Source organism: Equus quagga, chromosome 7, assembly GCF_021613505.1.
Source record: "Equus quagga isolate Etosha38 chromosome 7, UCLA_HA_Equagga_1.0, whole genome shotgun sequence".
Lineage (NCBI taxonomy): Eukaryota > Metazoa > Chordata > Mammalia > Perissodactyla > Equidae > Equus > Equus quagga.
The window spans coordinates 100,551,768-100,569,676 of record NC_060273.1 but is presented as its reverse complement, the minus strand read 5'-3'; the positions used below and the strand labels follow the sequence as shown (position 1 = coordinate 100,569,676).

At 39.8% G+C, this 17,909-nt stretch overlaps 1 protein-coding gene across 3 annotated transcripts in view; it reads right to left on the bottom strand.

The window, feature by feature from the left end:
• Positions 1-17,909, bottom strand: part of MCC (MCC regulator of WNT signaling pathway) — a 411,658-nt gene that overhangs the window by 285,421 nt on the left and 108,328 nt on the right. For 2 of the 3 annotated variants that reach the window (XM_046665741.1, XM_046665742.1), the window contains exon 4: positions 14,310-14,420. The exons of the other annotated variant lie outside the window; for it this stretch is intronic. In XM_046665741.1, the coding sequence (XP_046521697.1) occupies positions 14,310-14,420 (111 nt within the window). The remainder of the gene's footprint in view (positions 1-14,309; positions 14,421-17,909) is intronic. 3 annotated transcript variants of the gene reach the window in all.

Here is a 17,909-nt window from a genome sequence, read left to right as displayed (position 1 = left end):
ACAGGGTTCCTGGTTGGTGCAGTATAAACAGCTGCTCCCCCACCGCAGCAGCTGAAACAAGTGAAAGGAGCAACTAAACTCTATCTCCATGCGGAGGCACAAATCAACAACATCAAGCAATATGAAAAAATACATTAAATCTCCAGAACAGAAAGAAAGTAACAAATACACAGAAAACAATCCCAAAGAAAATGAGATATATAACCTAAATGATGATGACTTCAAAACAGCCATCATTAAAATACTCAATGAGTTAAGAGAGAATTCTGACCGACAACTCAACAAGTTCAGGAGCTATGTCACAAAAGAGTTTGATACTATAAAGAAGAACCAAACAGAAATATTGGAAATGAAGAACACAATAGAGGAGATTAAGAAAAATCTAGATGCTCTGAACAGTAGGGCCGATAATATGGAGGAAAGAATTAGCAATCTGGAAGATGGCAATATAGAATTGCTGCAGGCAGAGGAGGAGAGAGAAGCAAGACTAAAAAGAAATGAAGAAACTCTCCGAGAATTATCAGACACAATTAGGAGATGCAACGTAAGGATTATAGGTATACCAGAGGGAGAAGAGAAGGAGAAAGGGGCAGAAAGCCTATTCAAAGAAATAATGCCTGAGAACTTCCCAAATCTGGTGAGAGAGATGGATCTTCAGGTGACAGAAGCCAATAGATCTCCAAACTTTATCAATGCAAGAAGACCAACTCCACGGCATATAGTAGTGAAGCTAGCAAAAGTCAACGACAAGGAGAAAATACTAAGGACAGCCAGGCAAAAGAAACTAACCTACAAAGGAACCCCCATCAGGCTATCAGCAGATTTCTCAGCAGAAACTTTACAGGCTAGAAGAGAGTGGAATGATATATTCAAAAATCTGAAGGACAAAAATCTGCAGCTGAGAATTCTCTACCCAGCGAAAATATCCTTCAAATACGATGGAGAAATAAAAACTTTCCAAGATAAACAAAAATTAAGGGAGTTCATTGCCACAAAACCTCCTCTACAGGAAATCCTCAGGAAAACCCTCATTCCTGAAAAATCCAAAAAAGGAAAGGGGCTACAAAACCAAGAGCAGAGGAGATAAGTAGAAGGACAACAACAGAGAGTAGCAGCTCTACATCAGAACAGATTAAACCATGGGACGAGAAACAAAGGAAATTGAAGAAAACCGGAAAACAAGACACAAAATGGTAGTGGTAGGCCCCCACATCTCAATAATCACTCTAAATGTAAATGGATTGAACTCCCCAATCAAAAGACACAGAGTGGCAGGATGGATCAAAGAACAAGATCCAACAATATGCTGCCTCCAGGAAACACACCTCAGCCCCAAAGACAAACACAGACTCAGAGTGAAGGGATGGAGAACAGTACTCCAAGCTAATAATGAACAAAAGAAAGCAGGTGTCGCTATACTAATATCAGACAAGGTAGATTTCAAAGCAAAACAGATAAAGAAAGATAAAGAGGGACAACATATAATGATAAAAGGGAGTCTCCACCAAGAAGACATAACACTTATAAATATATATGCACCCAACACAGGAGCACCAAAATTTGTAAAGCAACTCTTAATAGAACTAAAAGAAGACATCAACAACAATACAATAATAGTAGGGGACCTCAACACACCATTAACACCAATGGACAGAACATCCAGACAGAAAATCAACAAGGAAATAATAGAATTAAATGAAAAATTAGACCAGATGGACTTAATAGATATATATAGAACACTTCATCCAAAAACAGCAGGTTACACATTCTTCTCAAGTGCACATGGAACATTCTCAAGGATTGACCATATTTTGGGAACCAAAGCAAACATCAATAAATACAAGAGAGTTGAAATAATATCAAGCATCTTTTCTGATCATAATGCTATTAAACTGAAATCAACTACAAGAAAAAGGCAGAGAAAGGTGCAAAAATGTGGAGACTAAACAACACGCTTCTCAACAAACAATGGATCATTGAAGAAATTAAAGAAGAAATCAAATTTTATCTGGAGACTAATGAAAATGAGAACACAACATACCAAATCATTTGGGATGCAGCAAAAGCAGTCCTAAGAGGGAAATTCATCGCAATACAGGCTCACCTCACTAAACAAGAAAAAGCTCACATAAGCAACCTCAAACGACACCTAACAGAACTAGAAAAAGAAGAACAAACAAAGCCCAGAGTCAGTAGAAGGAGGGAAATAATAAAAATAAGAGCAGAAATAAACGATATTGAAACAAAAAAGACAATAGAAAGGATCAATGAAACAAAGAGTTGGTTCTTCGAAAGAATTAACAAAATTGACAAACCCCTAGCCAGACTCACCAAGAAAAGAAGAGAGAAATCGCAAATTAATAAAATTAGGAATGACAGAGGAGAAATCACAACAGATACCAATGAAATACAAGAGATCATAAGAGAATACTATGAAAAACTGTATGCCAACAAATTGAACAACCTGGAAGAAATGGACAAATTCCTAGACTCCTACAACCTCCCCAAACTGAATCAGGAAGAAATGGAGAATCTGAATAGGCCAATCACAAGTAAGGAAATAGAAACGGTAATCAAAAACCTCCTCAAAAATAAGAGTCCAGGACCAGACGGCTTCTCTGGAGAATTCTACCAAACATTCAAAGAAGACTTAATACCTATTCTCCTCAAACTGTTCCAGAAAATTGAGAAAGATGGAGAACTCCCTAACACATTCTATGAAGCCAACATCACTCTGATCCCCAAACCTGACAAGGACAACACAAAGAAGGAGAACTACAGGCCGATATCACTGATGAACATAGATGCAAAAATCCTCAACAAAATTTTGGCAAACCGATTACAGCAATACATCAAAAAGATTATACACCATGATCAAGTGGGATTTATACCAGGGACACAGGGATGGTTCAACATCCGCAAGTCAATCAACGTGATACACTACATCAACAAAATGAAAAACAAAAACCACATGATCATCTCAATAGATGCAGAGAAAGCATTCGACAAGATCCAACACCCATTTATGATAAAAACCCTCAGTAAAATGGGTATAGAAGGAAAGTACCTCAACATAATAAAGGCCATATATGATAGACCCACAGCCAACATCATACTCAATGGACAAAAACTGAAAGCCATCCCTCTGAGGACAGGAACAAGACAAGGGTGCCCACTTTCACCACTCCTATTCAACATAGTACTGGAGGTGCGGGCCAGAGCAATTCGGCAGGAAAAAGAAATAAAAGGAATCCAAATAGGTAACGAAGAAGTAAAACTCTCGCTGTTTGCAGACGACATGATCTTATATATAGAAAACCCCAAAGAATCCATAGAAAAACTATTAGAAATAATCAACAACTACAGCAAAGTAGCAGGGTATAAAATTAACGTGCATAAATCAGTAGCATTTCTATACACTAACAATGAACTAACAGAAAAAGAACTCAAGAACTCAATCCCATTCACAATCGCAACGAAAAGAATAAAATACCTTGGGATAAACTTAACCAAGGAAGTGAAGGATCTATACAATGAAAACTACAAGACTTTCTTGAAAGAAATTGACGATGACATAAAGAGATGGAAAGACATTCCTTGCACATGGATTGGAAGAATAAACATAGTTAAAATGTCCATACTACCTAAAGCAATCTACAGATTCAATGCTATCCCAATCAGAATCCCAAGAACATTCTTCACAGAAATTGAACAAACAATCCTAAAATTCATGTGGGGCAACAAAAGACCGCGAATTGCTAAAGCAATCCTGAGCAAAAACAAAGCCGGCGGAATCACAATCCCCGATTTCAAAACATACTACAAAGCTACAGTGATCAAAACAGCATGGTACTGGTACAAAAACAGGTCCACAGATCAATGGAACAGAATTGAAAGCCCAGAGATAAAACCACACATCTATGGACAGCTAATCTTCGACAAAGGAGCAGAGGGCCTACAATGGAGAAAAGAAAGTCTCTTCAACAAATGGTGCTGGGAAAACTGGACAGCCACATGCAAAAGATTGAAAATTGACCATTCTTTTTCACCACACACCAAAATAAACTCAAAATGGATCAAAGACCTAAAGATTAGGCCTGAGACAATAAGTCTTTTGGAAAGAATATAGGCAGTACACTCTTTGACATCAGTTTCAAAAGAATCTTTTCGGACACTGTAACTTCTCAGTTGAGGGAAACAATAGAAAGAATAAACAAATGGGATTTCATCAGACTAAAGCGCTTCTTCAAGGCAAGGGAAAACAGGATTGAAACAAAAAAACAGCTCACTAATTGGGAAAAAATATTTTCAAGCCACTTATCTGACAAAGGGTTAATCTCCACAATATACAAAGAACTCACACTGATTAGCAACAAAAAAACAAACAACCCAATCAAAAAATGGGCAGAGGAGATGAACAGACGTTTCTCAAAAGAAGATATGAATATGGCCAATAGACACATGAAAAAATGTTCATCATCGCTAATCATCAGGGAAATGCAAATCAAAACTACACTAAGATATCACCTTACACTCGTTAGATTGGCAAAAACATCCAAAACCAAGAGTGACAAATGTTGGAGAGGATGTGGAGAAAAAGGAACCCTCATACACTGTTGGTGGGAATGCAAACTGGTACAGCCACTATGGAAAACAGTATGGAGATTTCTCAAAAAGTTAAAAATAGAAATACCCTATGACCCAGCCATCCCATTACTGGGTATCTATCCTAAGAACCTGATATCAGAAATCTCAAGAGTCCGTTGCACCCCTATGTTCATCGCAGCATTATTTACAATAGCCAAGACGTGGAACCAGCCTACATGCCCAGAAACTGATGATTGGATAAAGAAGATGTGGTATATATACACAACGGAATACTACTCAGCCATAAAAAAAGACAAAATTGGCCCATTCACAACAACGTGGATGGACCTCGAGGGTATTATGTTAAGCGAAATAAGCCAGTCAGAGAAAGACGAACTCTATATGACTCCACTCATAGGTGGAAGTTAGTATATTGATAAGGAGATCTGATCGGCGGTTACCAGGGAAAAGGGGGGGTGGGGGGAGGGCACACAGGGGGAAGTGGTGTACCCACAACATGACTAACAAAAATGTACAACTGAAATCTCACAAGGTTGTAATCTATCATAACATTAATAATAATAAAAAAAAAATCTCCATGTCCTCATCCCTTACTAAAATCCACATTGCTCACCAATTCACTTGTGATCACAGATTCTTCTCTCTGAGTTCCAATTCTGGGTGCAATGGGGGAAAAAATAGAGATAGCACAAACAGACACTGAAATTTGAGGACAAAGGGGCGGTTGACATTTGGACAGTTGACTACTACTAATTATTATTCTATTTTAGCTTGAAACATACTGACATCTGTAAACATGGAAAAAATCTAACTAATATATGATTATTCTCAATAGCAGTATAACTGACAGCATAATTCATAGATCAGCTAATCTTTTTCTCCCTTAGTCACTGGCAGTGAGCTTATGTGAATGCCAATCTTACAAATAAGCAGTGCCTTATTCCCCCACACCGCTGAGAAACAAACGGCACAATAAGTGATAGTTGAGGAGGGGTGGAGAGGGTCAGACATGAAAGAGGGGCTGGCCACCGAAGGATTAGGTGAGATGATACAGGCAAGGCCCTCCATCAATATCCAACACTTGATAAACACTTAACAATGAGACTAATTAGTAGTAGTATTAACAACAGGAACACATTAGTCCTTCTGCCTGCTTCTGTCTCTAGGGGAAGGGGGAGAGATTACTCCTTGCCCCTAAGAATCTACCGACAAGTGAAGGTAGGGTCCTCCTCTCTCACTACTGACTCTCCCTCCACATTTAAGTCTAGCTGAAGAAAGTCAGCAGCATTTCTGGCAATTAGCTTGAGGTCTCTGAGTTCCAAATGCATCTTTGATAGATGCCTCTAACTGCATCAAAGTGGCAGGTGCATTTCTCTCAGCATTTAATGCTAATCTTCCCTGTCATGTCGGTATAAGTAAGTACGCAACCACATCAGAAGGCCCCAGTATAAATCCACCAGGAGTTTTAATTACTCTCGAGTGACAATGTCTTATATAAAGTCAGAGAAATGAAAACCCAGCCAGTGAGTTTGTGTATGTGTGTGTGTGTGTCTGTGCACGTGCGTGCACATGTGTAAGATGGTCCAGGCTATCCCGAGACTACCCGGGGCATCATTTCCGTACTATGAAGGAGGAAGATCAGGAACCCATCCCCATTTCAGGGTATGTGAGACAGCTCTGCACCCTGTGGGAGTGGTGAGGAGAACAGATGATTTTGCAATGGCACTGCCTGCAACACGGCTCCTTCCTCTGGGGGCACATAAATGATGGTTACAAGCTCAAGCTGCAGAGTTAGATAAACCTAGGCTCAAATCTCAGCCTGCTGCATCCTCACTGCTTCATTCCAGGCAAGCTCTCTAATCCTCAATTCCTCATCTGTAAACGGGGATCATAACCACGTGTATGGCATAAGGTGTCGTGAGGATTAAGCAAGATAATCCATGCAAAGCACTTAAGACAATACACAGTATACAGTAAAGGCTCAATAAATCTTAGCAACACCAAGAGAAATGCAGAGGGAGTCCCTGTCCCTGTGTTGCAGAGCACAGGTTGTTATGAGGGTGCAGGTGCCCTTTCTCCCACCCAGGACTCTGGCTGGGAGAATCCAAAGAAGAGCATTTTATCTCCCACCTGTGCCTAAGAGTAAACATAGCAAACACTTAAATATATATATATATGTGTGTGTGTGTATGTATATATATTGATCTCACAAATTCAAAAACAAATCCCTGCAAGTTCATTCTACATACAACTTTTATAGATCTAGGGACTCACATAATCCAGTGTCAGAGGGTTATCCCTTTCAAAGAAACAGTCCAACAACCAAAAGTAATTAAAAATGAATCAAATCCTGTATTTAGGTTCCTCAGATTCCATCAAAGGTAGACTCATAAGTAATCCACTGACACACTTCTTAATGTCCCTTTGCCTTCCTCTTGAACTCCACTACACTATTCAGCTGCGTGAGAACTTCTCTCCTCAATACTGCACCTCTGCACACACACCGCCCAGCGGCTTCACTGTCTCAGTCCACTCAAGCCCAGCCCATCTCTTCATTACACAGATCAGCTCTGCCTCTCTCCCAGTGAGCAGGACTCTCTCCTGTGTCGGAGAGGGCAGGAGAGGTAAATTGAGTGAGCTGAAACATGATTCTCTTTAGTGATCGCGGGGCAGGGGACGGCTCTGCAGACACTTGTAAATGGGTTTTGTCTCTGCACCAGCAAAATGCAAGAATACCTCACTGTACCTTTCTTCTTCCTGTTTTTTTTTTTTTTTTTTTTTGGTGAGGAAGATTGTCCCTGAGCTAACATGTGTGCCGATCTTCCTCTATTTTGTATGTGGGATGCCACCACAGCATGGCTTCATGAGTGGTAAGTAGGTTCACACCTGTATCTGAACTCAGCTACCCAGGCTGCTGAAGCAGACTGTGCGAACTTAACCACTACACCACTGGGCTGGCCCCTCTTCTTCCTCATTCTTAATTCATGTCTTTATTTGCAAATACAAAGAGGCAAAGATAGAAAACCTCTCAAATTAGGAAAGTATGCCTCCTATCCTTTGCCCTGTCTTTAAAAAAGAAAAAGTTATTAAGATATTAGTAATGTTAATAATAACTAACTCTACTATTAAAGCCCCACTGAGATAAGTCACTGGAAGAAGGAAAAGAAACTACAAGGGATGATAGACAGGGTGCTGCCAAGTAGCTGATCTGTTTTCATAAAACACTTCAGACATGATTGGCATTTGTATGATGTGGAGGAGACTCCCTCCCACTCCCCTACACAAAGGAGGGGCAGAGAAATGCAAAGGAAATGGAATTGTCAGGTGTCTGGATATGGGGCCACTGCCCTCTAGTGTGTCCTTTAGAATTTGCAAAATTCCTTTGTCCTGGTAAATCAGAGATCTTTACCCTAAAGACAGTAGAAAGCAGAAGGAAACGTGAACCCCTGTTGAACTATCCAACAGAATCATTTAAAAATAATGTAAAATATTAAGAGACTGAGATCTGATGGCTTCCTACCTCCTCACTATCTGTTGGTACCCACACTCTTATCAGGCCCTAAAAATGGATTTGTTGTTTCAGTCCAACAGATTTTCAAAAGGGCAGAAGAGATATTAAAAATATTTAACAACTGGTGTGGCTCAGCCACTGGCACCAAGAACAGATGCTCACAAGATACCAGCTGGCAGCAGTGCTGGGGGCCCCTGCAGGGCTAGCATTCACCCCTTAGAGGCCGAATCATGAGGAGGCTGGGGGTTCCTGGGAGAGGGACCAGGTAGCCAGGAACGTAGGGGCCTAGTAGAGTAGTATGCCAACATTTTAACAACGGTTGTCTGTACTGGGGTGTTTTGGCTGAACATTAGCTCTACAAAGGAGATTGGAGGACATAAGAACGACAACCCACTGCCACCAAGCAGAGCAGAAGAGTGACCCAGAGTCCAACAGCAAAGACCCTAACAAGAGGACGCAGGGGACCCTCATTTCCCACCAGCAGCTGTTGCTTCTCTTGCCAGCAATGAGGCACAATCCCCTAGGACAGGGCAGGGGTGCAGCGGTGCCAGGGGTGGGGATGTCAGGAAACCTGCCCTCTAGTCTTCGTTCTACTTCTCCCTAGGTGACATTAAGCAGATATTTTGATCTGGGCCTCCATATCCCCATTTCCAAAATGAAGGGGTTAGACGAAGGTTTTTTTTTAAAGACCCTTTTATCTCTAGGTAGGAATTATTATCCTTTTTCATGATCTGGTATTTCCAAGTGAATTCTACCTCCAAGATTATTCAGCTTAATTTTTAATCACAACAACATCTTTGAGACAGCTCCTAGCTCATAAAAAAGTGCTCAGTAAATATTTTGAAATCCACTTGAAAGATCTCAATTCTTAAGAATTTTTAAAGGTTCTGTTTCCAAATTCTACCCCAAACTTGTCTACTTGTTAATAACTCATAAGATTTGTTTCTGACAATTAAATGGGGAAAACAGCCATAACAACTGCTACTATTTATTGAGCATCTACTTGCATGAGGCATTGCATTACACACTTTCTACGCGTTATTATGTTTAATTCCCATGACAACAAGACGAGGAAGTTATTATTATTCCTATTTTATGAGCATGCAGAGGCCAAGAGAGGTTAAATGACTTGTCCAAAGTCAGACACAGGAGCACAGTGCACACGCTTAGTTAACTCTGCTAGAGAACGTCACACCTGCCAAAATTTCCACTAGTCCCTGGAGAAATGTGAAAAACAAGAACAACTGTGAATTCTTCCATGAAGTTAAATTGATGTTTTCACTTTTTACTTATTTAGAGATACCTACCTAACTTTGGTGCCAAAAGTCCTTTCTTTTATGAAATGATGATGCTATTAGATAAGAGGTAGATTGACTTTTGATTTTTGGCAACATAAAACGTTGGCAAGTCTCAATCTTCTGAAATGTCACTGGTCCACGAAATTGCAGAGTCCAGGCACCGCTGTTCTCTAGTCTGTGAACATTTGTTGTGCAGGTGCTCCATTCATTCTCAAGATTAAAAGCTTCTGAAGGGTTGCATGCCTGCCTTTTGTATGTCTTATTGACAATAATTTGTTGGTAAGGAGACTCATATTATCTCTTCACAATCTGAGTAGACTGTATGGGAGAAAGAACGGGATTCTTCTGGCCACCGTAGAAGTTGGTCAGTCTTTCCATTTGTGACAAAGATGTGGAGGAAACAAACTAAGCTCAGAGCAGAGGGGAAAAAGTAAGAATAAGCTCAGATTCAGCTAAGGAACAGAGAACCTCTCCAGAAAAAGACAGCAACTTAAACCACAGACTCTTAATTTGCATATTTTAAACTAATAACAGTAATAACAGTAACAGTAACAATCCTTTAAGAACATCTTCATTTTCACAAGTAAAGACCTTTGTCAAATTTAAAGTTCTTCTCATAAAGAGCATTGTAATTTCAACAGGATATTAGAACTTAATCTCAAATTTATGACTGCAGAGTATTTTAGATTAAAAAGTACTTGTGAAGAATTTATAATAACTCAATCTTTATGAAGAATTAGAATACACTATAATAAATCATCTCTGTACAATTATGGAAATCTCTCAAATGGCAAGTGAAAGTCCAAAGAAATAACTCTTCCTCTGTCACGCCTTGTTTTTGGGCAACTTCTGTATGATTCCATGCCAGGCACTTCACAAAAGTGTCAGCTAAAACAATAGTTTTATATCCATCCATATTCTCCTTTATGCTGACCAAGGATTGAACTGAGGTGACTTGTTCGTAAAACCTGGCAGAGCTTGAGGCTACTGGTTCCAAGTTTCCCTGGAGATGTAATGAATTTCTTTGCAGATAATGAATTTACAGGATTCTATATTTCTTTCTATTCCCTCACAGGAAATACCACCTTCAGGACCTAAGACATCAGGGTAGGGCTATATGTGGGGATTTTTCTCAAGAAGAGAGGTGAAGACAGTGGGGGTGGAGGTGGGGATGGAAGACAAAGAAGAATGAAATGATTCAAAGTCCTCTAAGAGAAATAAGAAGGGGAAAGAGCAAGAAAATGACTAGGACTAGCCTAATCTAAAGGCAATGACTGGGGTAATTTATCTGGAAACCAGTAAGTGCTTCACTTGTTAACTCCTATCTAGTTCTCTATTTTCACAAGCAGTGAAAAAACAAAAAAAGATAATAGAGTGTCAAAGTATATTTTTCAAAAAAAGGAAAAATATGACTTTCATATAAATATAGAGTGAATATTTTTCTAAGACATTTAACTCATTGAGGAATCCAGCAGGATAATAAAGCTGATTCAGAGAAGGATAGAACAAACTAGTAAATACATATAGTTAGTGCAAAAAAGGATGCTGGAATAAGATTGCAAAGTTTGTTACAAAACTTGTTAATGTCTTATCAAGGCAAATAAAATGTAACATTTGAGATTATTGTTTCTGCTGGAAAAAAATAATTTGCATCTTTACTAAACAAAAATCATTGATAATTTATCAATCTTCTGCAAATTAATATCCATATTTATAGAGTATGGACCATAATTAACAGTGTAGGGGAAGAAAAATAATTTTCCCTCTATCCTTCTGAATTCTTAGCTGAGATCCCTGGAATAAATGACAGATTAACAAGAGAAAAACAGAAGTTTGTTAATATGTATACCTCATGTATATATGGGAGGATGCCCAGGGAAAAATGAGTACCACCGGGGGCTTAGAATTGAGAACTAACGACATTGATAGGGAAAGGGGAGTGGGATGTGGCCTCTCACGGGAGAGTAAATGATTTTTAGGAAAGATGAATGGGCCCTTAGAAAAAAAGATGAGAGATGGGATAGTTTGTGACAGTGTGTCAGGGTGTGGTGTTTACTTCTAGTCCCCTCTCCCGCGACAGGAGTCAATCTTCCCTGATTAATGAAACTCCTGGGAGGGGATCCATGACAACCGAGTTCCTCTTGGAGGATTTGTCTTTAGGAAGATAAAGGGTGTTCAGAGAAGTCCTTTCCTTGTATTTGCTGTTCTTCAAGTGCCTATGGCTCAAAAAAATCAAAATACCACAGTGGCACACTTTAGGGTGGCACGTCCTGAACCCGGACAGTCATATTTTGGGTGGCATATTCTGCTGCCCTTCATTCATAAACGGTAAGCCAAACAAAGCCACATCTCCTATAGTGTCAGACATCTTGTAGGGGCTCTAATATGACTTTGAAGGGGCAACCAATAATCTTTTATTTCCAACATTTTGATAATTTTTTAAGAGTTTTCACATTCCTTGATTCTAAAAGATCAAGGTAGCATATCTAGACAAGAGGGGATACAAGGATGGTGGCAGTTGAAAAGTGTAACAAAACCCTCAGTGTCCCATACTCAGAATGAAGAAAAGGGGAAATAAATCAAAAGCCAACATAAAACATGAAAATTTGACCAAGTGGTTAAAACAGAAGGAAGACTCTAATCTATCTCGTTACTATTACACACATTCTTATTTATTCACACACATTTTAAGAATTATTCTGTATTGACTGAAATATATGGATTTCAAGTTCCCAAAACAACCATTTTTTGAATGCCACATCAAAAAAAGTTCAGTTAATAATGAATTATACTAATAATTATGATTAGATAGAAGATTCACATGATAATAGACACTGTTTTCATTCAACTTCCAACGCTCAGACATTATAACCAGCCTCATGGAAAAAAGCTGGTTGAAACATCGGATAAACAGAGTTGCAAAACTTGCTATGTCCATTTTTAAATTCACTTAATTTTATTTGCACAACTCATAACTGTCTTTTTTCCTCCTTTAAAAATGTAAATCACTTTTGCAAAAAAACTTTCAGCACAAAATTAAATCTCAAAATGGGCAAAGCTGAAGCCAAATTGTCCAAAGGATTCTAAAGGAAGCTGGCTTGAGCAGCAGGATGCAGAGGCACACACGACCCCCTCCCTCTGCATGGAAATGAGGCAACAGTGCTTACCGTGTCATCATTTGAAATGTTAGGGAAAACTCATGAATCAGTGCACTTCCCCAGAGATCGCTGGCATTTCAGATACTGAACAACACAAAGCCAAAATGCATTTGTCTATATAACTAAATTTATTTGTTTATTTACTTTGAAGCTTGTCATGTGGAAATAAAGATTCTCAAAAATTTTTTTATCAAACTTATATTCTAGACCCTTCTATAGCCCCTCTCAAAAATCCAGTATTTTATTTGTACTATCCCAATTCTCTGAAAATCTAAAGGGTGATAAGCATGTCCTATGCTTAAGAATTCTTGTTCTTTGGCTCTGAACAATGCCCAACAGAGGGTGCTCCCAGAAAAATCAGCTTTGCTCTAACTACAAAGCCAGGACACATCTCTTGACCAAAAGTTTCAATATGGAACTTAAATGTACTCAATATGGTACAAAATCCCAAGTTTGGCAAGTACTGTAATGATCATAGCATCTTAAAATTACAAAAGAAGAAACAGAAAGTTCCCTACATTAAAAGAAATTCAGGGACACATAAAAGAAATTGATGATATCTCTCTTTTTGTGTGCGTGAGGAAGATAGGCCCTGAGCTAACATCTGTTGCCAATCTTCCTCTTTTTGCTTGAGGAAGGTCATTGCTGAGCTAACACCTGTGCCAATCTTCCTCTATTTTATGTGGGATGCTGCCACAGCATGGCTTGATGAACAATGCTAGTTCTGTACCTGGGATCTGAACCTGTGAACCCTGGGCCGCCAAAGTGGAACATGTGAACTTAACCACTACACCACTGGGCCATCTGCTCCTTTTTTTTTTGGTGAGGAAGATTGGCCCTGAGCTAACATCTGTGCCAATCTTCCCTCTATTTTGTATGTGGGACACTGCCACAGCATGGTTTGATGAGTGGTGTGTAGGTCTGTGCCCAGGATCCAAACCCACAAACCCTGGGTCACCAAAGTGGAGTTTGTGAACCTAACTACTACACCACTGGGCTGGCCTGAGAAATTGATGATCTTTTAAATGAGAGAAGATGGGGAGACAAATGATAACTTCAACTTTTCATCAATTTTCTGTATTGGTTCAAATACTTTATATCTTGTGCATAACTTCTTTTATAGTATAATTACTTTTAATTATAGTATAATTACTTCTTTTATGGTATAGTATAATTATATCAATTAATATTTCATTAATAAAATTAATAAAGTCGACAATTAATACTTAAAAAAACAAGTAGCAGGCTGAAAGGATCTATCAAGAAATTGATATTTTTTGAGAATTTATCAGTGTTGTGTCTAGAAAATAAAACTTCAGTTATGCTTTATGTTTTATAATACTTAAATATGTCAGTACTCAGGATCTATAACATTGCAATGTATACTTCCACTCTTCCCTGAAATACAAATCTTCAGAGAGAAAATCCATCAGAGAACAGGTGGTACACCTTTCCCATTGCCTCTCTTCCTCACTAAACTCCTCAAGTGTCTCATACTGCTTTGCTGATTGCTTTATGAATAAGGCTCAGATTGTACCGGCAGTTTTGCTGCTGCTCTGTGCTGGCTTAGGACTAAGTCAACTTAGCTAGGCTGAAACTATGTTTCCTGGAGTTCTCTTTCCTGTATGGTTCTGTACGGTCATGAGAAGCATTCTGTGTGAAGTCCAGAGGTAGAAGTGAATAAGTCATACATTTCATGCTCTGGAAATTGTTGCTAATCTGCTGTTTACCTACTTGGTGTATCAGGCTTGTAGCAACTCCATCTCCTACCAGGTCTTCTCCTTCAGCTTCTGAGTCCTGGGCCAGGTGTGTGTACGGCTTCATGATAACAGGTGCCAGCTTCTCCTGCAGGTCACCCACAACATTGAGGTTGGACACGGTAAGAGACAGAAGTGGGTGTGTTTGTCCTCATGGGTCCCGATTTCTCCTCACGCACTCCAGCTTGTTCTTGCTCTCCTCTACTTCCAGCTTTCCTTATCTGCTGATCTGACAGACCTAGAGTGAGTTCAGGCTCAACACCAGATGCAGAGTCAACAGCCTGCAGAGATTGTTCCACCAGTCGCCACATTTGTGCAAGGTCTACCCCTTATAATAAATCCCTTATGCTGTATCATATGTAGCCATTCTGCTTCTGAGATAAAACTAACTGCTACAAGTTTCTATGTACAATATCATCTTGCTCCCTTTGCATTTCAAACAGTGAGTTAAGCCTCCTTAAAGTCATCTTATCCACTGTCTTCGTTAGAAGGAGAAAAAAGGATGGTAGGAGAAAAGGAAGGGATGCTTAGAAAGGTAAAAGCTTGTGTAGGAAGCTCCCAGAAGCTTCTCGATGCTAAACATGCCTGTGCCAGTTATCAATTTACTGCCTCTCATCTCCAGATCCACCTTTCCTTGCCCTGCTTTTAAAATCTTGAAGCTGGACCCTGTAAACATTTCTCCTTTGTCAATAGGGGGCCCTGGAGAGACACTGGAGGAAGAAGGGAATTCTCATCCTGGTTCTGTTGTGCTGCTTGCTCTCGTGGTGGGTGGAGGGCAGGAGCACAGGACACCCAGTGGCGCTCACCCCTAGTAAGTGTCAGTGGCACCATGTGGGGGACTTCTCAGTGGGTTTTGCCACTTTCCAGCGGGCAGCTTCCCAGTGGATTCCTCTGGTACCTCTGTGGGAATCCCAACAAGTAGGGCCGACACTCCGGAGGGCTGTTTTCCTGCTGCCAGCCCTGGCTTGCCGCATCTCAGGGAACTTCTCTGCTATCGAGTGGGCCACAGCCACTCCTTTTCGATGGGGTCTGAATCTCAGCCCTGGGTGAAGGGAGAGCCCTCTTCCAAATTTGTTCCTTCCTTGGTTCTCTGCCTTAGCTTTAGAGGGAGTAGCTGCTCTGTACATGTGCTATTCCTGTGTTCATTAGAGTTTTCTTTACTCCTTAGGAGGAATGTCCCCTGTTACTAGTTAGTAATTTTTTATGTTAAACTTTCCCTGTGTGAATTACCGTGTGCTTTCTATTTCCTAAGTGGACACTGATAAAATGACTTTTGCTCTTGGTAGCTGTTAAAAGAAAAAGAAGCAGAACTTAATTTTATTAGTTCAGGATTTGTTTTAGAAGAAATATAAATTATTTCTAATGTGAGTATATAAGTGAAGGGTTGCCCAAGTGTGCAGTTAGAGAGGCAATTTGCTTTCTTTGGCCACCGAGAAGGAGTGCTTCTCAAACTAGGCCCCACGGACCCACGTGAGCAGACCCTGAGTCAACTACTGCTATGAAACAAACCACCCTAAATGCAGTGGGTAAAACAACAGTTTACTATTTCTCACGTTTGACAGGAGACTCCAAAGTCACACGACAAATGGTCAAGCTACGGGAAAGAATGAAGAATTGGGGCTAGAAATGCACTCTACCACAGGGTCCAAGGACACCATCACAGGTCTATGAGTTTAAATGGTAAATGGTAAAATTCAGTTTTTTCAATTCAATGAGAAATGTATAATGTAATCACTGTCATAGACTTTAGTGCCTGCATTTGCATTTACAGTCTGGTTCTCACCATGGGCTCACCTTCAGTGAGTGTGTACAACTTTCTCTATTTGTTCATTTGTGGAGTTACAGCTTTTTTTCTTTCACTTATTCAATGTATTCCAATGAACAATCACCACTATTGATTATGTGTTTATCATACGTTTTTAAAGACATATACATATAGAAAAGGTGCAAACTATAGTTCATGAATTTTACTAAAGTGAACACTCCCATATGAGCTGGGTGCTCAACATTTAAGGGAATGTTTCTCAAACTGGCCTCTGCAGAGGCCATCTCAGGCAGAGTTCCAGTAGTTGTAAAGCTTTCCCAATAATACATAAAGAATCTGGCTATGGGAAGCCCAGGGGCTGAGCTGCCTCTGATCAGGAGAGATGGGAGAACAGAATAAAATCCAAGAGGTTGCTGGAGAGGCAAAGAACCAAGGAATCACACAGAGGCTGGAACCCGTAGGTTTACTGCAGAAAACTGGTGGGCCATGAACCCTGAACCCCTCAGAGCAGATGCTGCTAAATTTCAATCAACATGTAACAGTGATTTTTGCTATAACCCATTTGCTATGGCATGTCTTGAAAAAGGCTGAGCTAATATAGTACAGCGGAAAGTCCAACTTGCTGCAAATTACTTGGAACAGCATAGCCTACGTCTGTGTCCATGCCAGAGAAAGATGACATATATTTACTGATACTTGCCCAGTCTCCTGAGCATGCAGGAAGGCAAGATCAGGAGAGTTCACAGTTCTACTCAAACTGAGCAAGAATGTCCTTGAAGGGTGACCAAGTGACAAACAGTGCAATAACTATGGGTGTTTTTACAGATTATGCGAGACATGATCATACCCTAGTAGTGATTGTGTGTATATGTGTGTTTTAAATAAATTTTTAATTTTATAATAATTCTAAATTTACAGAAAAGTTGAAAAGATAGTTCTCATATACCCTACACCCAGTTTCCCCTTTTATCTTTATTTTTATTATTTTTTTGCTGAGGAAGATTACCCTAAGCTAACATCTGTTGCCAGTCCTCCTCTATTTTGTATATGGGTCGCCACCACAGCATATCTTGATGAGCAGTGTGTAGGTCTGTGCCCGGGATCTGAACCTGGGCTGCCCAAGTGCAGCACACAGAACTTACCCACTAGGCCTCGGGGTTAGCCCCCAGTTTCCCCTATTATTAACATCTTACATCATTATGGTACAGTTGTCATAATTAATGAACCAATATTGATACATTATTATTAACTAAAGTCCATAATTTATTCAAGTTTTCTTAGTTTTTACCTAATGTCCCATCCAGGGTACCACGTTACATTGAGTTGTCCTATCGTCTTAGGCTCATCTTTGCTGTGACAGTTTCTCTTTCTCAGACCTTCCTTGCTTTTGATATCCTTGACAGTTTTGAGGAGTACTCGTCAGGACATTGTAGAATGTCCTTTAATTGGGATTTGTCTGATGATTGTATTTTAATCATTGCTGGCATATTTAGAATTGTTGGTTCCTTCAAACACGTCACCAAAAATGTCAGAATTGGAAAATGTACTTTAAACACAAAAAGTCTGAAAACCACTGGTACATCAAAGCAGACTGTAAATATACATAAGTGAAGTTGTTGAGATGCTTATTCCACTATTCAAACTTCAGTTTCAAACAGCAAGCTAGGCTTACAGACCTTTCCCACAGAGGATGGATAGCAATCTCAACTTATAAACTGTCTGCCTGTTACCCAAAATGGCCCAGCCCCTCAGCCACCCACCCTCATTCCCCAGCTCCAAGTTAAAAGGGAAGACAATAGCTTTTCACCCAAA